A 4,045-nucleotide genomic window follows, 5' to 3' on the forward strand; every position below is an offset into this window, starting at 1 on the left:
TACACGAAGATTAATTATTTATGGTTCAAATGATTTCAAAAAATCCCTTTTCCTCACGAGCCAGCCACCAACTCTAAACCAGAATTTGTGCTGTGGCTTAGATCAAGCCAAGCTAACAAGCCATGGTTTTAAACATTAATTAAAAAATCAAAGGACTTCCAATAACTTCCAACTCGTCATGTTCGTTTGGTCCCATTTGTAAATTGACTGGATACAGGTTTCCGAAGTGGCTCCTTCCTGGATGACTACCATGATCCCTCGGCACCAGCAGTTGGATTCTCAAATGCCTTGAATCCCCAGAACGTCTTCAATGCGTAAGGCTGTGAAATTGTTACACCTTCTTCAGTAATCTTAGCTATCTGCAGTTGGGAAATTGTGAACTCGTCAGATGTCAAATTAGACAACATTGCTTCATGTAATTATCTGGTATTAGACTAAAGAAACACATCCAACAACAATGATTGAAAGATTTGCTTCCTTTAGATGCATTTTTTTCCTTAAAGTCATGGTAGAAAATCAAGACCCTTAGCACAAACAACTATAGAAAGAGGTTCGATGCTGAGCTGGTCCTCAACCATCCAGTTTAAGCCCCTGTTAAGTATATTTTTGGAAATCCCAAAGCAGCTTGCCACAGTTACTAAATTGAAGATCATTTACTAGAAACAAGTCTTCCTAAGGTGTGCAACTGCACAGATACTCAGCACATCCTAGTAGACACTACTTGTACAGGATCCCCTTGAGAAAATCTCTATTCACTAAAAATCATTATAAAATGCTGTTGCCAAAAAAATTTGAGATTATTACAAGTTTCAACAACATAAAATGATACATTCATCTTTTACACCCCATCAATAAGCTCGCTGTTGCCAAAAATTGCTTTTTTTAACCAGGATTAGGGGAGTATACTAAAATCAGATTATTTCACCATGATTGACGAATTAAAAGCTTGTTTACTCTGATTTTTATCAGCAAGGATTTGTGGAAAAGTATAAAGAAATTTAAACCACAAAAACATATCACCACACAAGATGATATGATTCCAACATCAATGTTGTTACCTAAATTTTGAAGTGCAGTGACAATTCAACATGAACAAAAAGAAAAACAAAATTGAACTAAAAGAGCATAAAACAATGATATATGCACCTAAGAGAATCAACTCAACTTAGTAGCACCTTAATGCTAACCATTTTGTATCAAGCATTAACCTTTCTTTCACCATGTAGGCACCCGCACGGCAGCAATTCCAGTAAAGTAACATGAAATTCTATTACTTTTCTAGAATCTCATTCCATAACACATTAAACTCATAAAGTTGTAAGGAAAACGGAGCAGAACCTGAAACTTGTTGACAGCAGACCTATCACGATACAGAAGTACTCGCATACATTTCTCCAGTAATGTAACACCTTCTTCAAAGGTCAAGTTCTCATGCCACTCAGAACGAAGTATTGGCTGTGCCATGTGATTTCCAAATCCAGTTGCTACATGATTCTCCTCAAAGTTCACTCCTATCATAGTGACCTGCAACACACATAAACACAAATGACCCATATGCATAAAATGCAAACAGCTTTTCACTCCTCTTATTTTGAGGTTTAAAAACAGAAAAGAAAACAGCTTATATAACTGATGCTCACCATGCCAAGAAATTTTTTTCCTTTTTTCACACCACCAAGAAGAAGTGTATTCCAAAGCGGGTCAAACTTGTTACGCCTATTATACATAACTCGGGTCAAATAGCTGTGAATCTCTTTAGGCCCCAAAGAGTTTCCATCATCCCACATATTGTCATTCAAGCTGCAGATAATTAGACAATGTCAACCAACAATTTAAATAACATAATACAAAAAACAACAGCAATACAAGCAAAAACTATTAATCTACTTTTCTCTCAGCAGCAAACCCTAAAACTTACACTTGCTCATCAAGATAACGCATAATCTCCTGAAAATCACTTATTTCTCCACTAGCACCAATAAGAGAATGCTTCCCAACAGGCTTAATTCTCTCCACACTCTTGTATCGCAGTGTGGACCCATAAGAACCTATCAATTATCAATGCCACAAAATATATCAACAACAAGAATTATTATAGTACTTCTAGCAATTCTTTCTAAAGGGTTCGGTTATTAGGTACAAATAAGCGCAAAATCACACTTCCCCCCTTTAAGTTATTAACCCTAAGCACCTCCACAGTAAACCATTAAAAAAAAAAAACTCATATAGATAATAACTAGATAATGGGTATAAGAGAAACTAACCTCCCATATCAGCAGCCATTAAAATCCCATCTTTATATTTCAAAGCAACAACAGATGACCCAGTCACATATGGATACCTACATATATACAGCAACAAATTTAAAACCCTAAAAAAATCTCCAGTTTTACAATAAAACTTCCAAATAAACACCGAGATAACGACAGAGATAAGAAGGGCGGCATACTGGGTTCTTTGAATGCCAGGTTCAGAGCTCAAAAGGCTGTTCTGTTTGGTTTCAGAACTAGACCCCATTCTTTAAACTGCGTTTGAAAAAAATCAACAAAAACAACGACGAGAAGGAGTTATTAGCAAAAACCCATTAAAAATTTGAAAGAGTTACTAAATTTCAGTAAGAAAGACTTACACTTTAGTGTCGATCGAGAGAGAAGAGAGAGCAAGAAAGGGTCTGTGATCTGTTTGGTGAAAGAAAATACTATGCTTTTCTTTTATAAGACTTTAATTTTCGCACAAGAAAAAGAAAATCCCACTCTTTCTTTTTTCAAGAATTAATAAATTCGAAAAATTCGGATTTCTATACTCTCCCTGGCGGGCCAAGTAGCTTAGTTCAAAGGCTTGAAAGTTTGGGCTTATTTGGGCCCGTGGCCTTTCTATAAAATTTAAAGAAGGTTTGAATTACGTTTTAGTGTTTGTTTTGATGGAGAGAGAAAAAAGTGTTACTTTTAATTGTTTCTGAATGTTTATGAAATAAATTTAATTGCTATTTTGTAACTCATAGGCACAATTCACAGTATTTTTTATGCATTAATTTTCCTTTAAATAGTCTATACATGATATATATATTTAGATAAATAAAAATGCAATTTTAAAAATAAAAAATTATCAAATAACTAGTTTAAGCTAACTATTTTATTAACAAAACACTGATATTATATAAAATGATCAATTCAATTTAAAAATTTTAATTAATAAATAAATTTCTCAAATATAATTTAAATAATTCTTTAACAATAATATTTATTTTTCTCAAGGATAATGTTTGATATTATCGGGTGAATAAAATGTGATGTACACGGGATATTGTAAAATTATTTACACACATTCAATTGCTTTTTCTTTTACTGTGTTATTCTAAGTTATCCAAAGCTGCAAAATAAACACATTTTTTTTCTTTTTTTGTTGGATTTTTAAGGTGCATTTTTTATTTAAGTTTCTAAAACCAATCACATTTTATTTGATTATTAAAATCTTGACATGTGATCCACAAGCCACCCGAAATCCAAACCATGAATACAGAAACATGATTATTGTCTCCTGTGAAATCTGGAATCTCTTCTTTTGGGTTCTTAAATTCCTTTGGGATCTGTATGTTGGTATTGGCTTGCACATCTTTTTGATGTCCTTGCCTTGTTCTTGTTCATTGAGAGAGATTAGGCTTTTAGTTGGGGATTTGCTATATGGTTGGTTTCCAACCAGATTTTGGGTTTGTTGTTGTGTAAACCCTATCTCAAAATTGGTGAATCAATGCTAGATATGATAATTTGCAAGTGAGAAATGATAATTAAGAAAATAATTGTTATAGATAGGAATAAAAACTCTTAGTAATATAATTTAAATTTTGGTTGAAATAAAATGATAAAAAGCAGTACATTAATTATTATTGTTTTTTGAAGTAAGTTAAGATGCATATAAGAAAAATAAAATATAAAGTAATCTCAATAAACTAAAAATCTCTTCCGCCATATCATGTTGTGATCGGTAGTGCTAGTTGAAGATAAAAGTATTCCTCTCATATCATATGAAGTAAATTGTGACAGAGAGT

At 33.0% G+C, this 4,045-nt stretch overlaps 1 protein-coding gene across 1 annotated transcript; it reads right to left on the reverse strand.

Moving 5' to 3' along the window:
- LOC133674898 (proteasome subunit beta type-4-like) lies at positions 1-2,768 on the reverse strand. The gene is made up of 7 exons (XM_062096192.1): positions 2,630-2,768; positions 2,450-2,525; positions 2,265-2,341; positions 1,919-2,048; positions 1,641-1,800; positions 1,339-1,524; positions 1-359 (listed from the first exon to the last, which is right to left on the reverse strand). Exons 2-7 carry the CDS (start codon positions 2,515-2,517, stop codon positions 246-248), a joined length of 735 nt encoding a protein of 244 aa, XP_061952176.1. The 5' UTR covers positions 2,518-2,525; positions 2,630-2,768; the 3' UTR covers positions 1-245.
- Between the last annotated feature and the right edge of the window lie 1,277 nt (positions 2,769-4,045).

The sequence above is a fragment of the Populus nigra genome, chromosome 15, assembly GCF_951802175.1.
Source record: "Populus nigra chromosome 15, ddPopNigr1.1, whole genome shotgun sequence".
Classification (NCBI taxonomy): domain Eukaryota; kingdom Viridiplantae; phylum Streptophyta; class Magnoliopsida; order Malpighiales; family Salicaceae; genus Populus; species Populus nigra.

Bases quoted from the DNA above. Each gene is read 5' to 3' on its own strand.
- LOC133674898 (XM_062096192.1), bottom strand. From the start codon at position 2,517: ATGGGGTCTAGTTCTGAAACCAAACAGAACAGCCTTTTGAGCTCTGAA. The intron at 2,342-2,449 runs GTATGCCGCCCT...GTATATATGTAG, and splicing joins CCTGGCATTCAAAGAACCCA to GTATCCATATGTGACTGGGT. The intron at 360-1,338 runs GTTCTGCTCCGT...TCCCAACTGCAG, and splicing joins CTGCTGTCAACAAGTTTCAG to ATAGCTAAGATTACTGAAGA.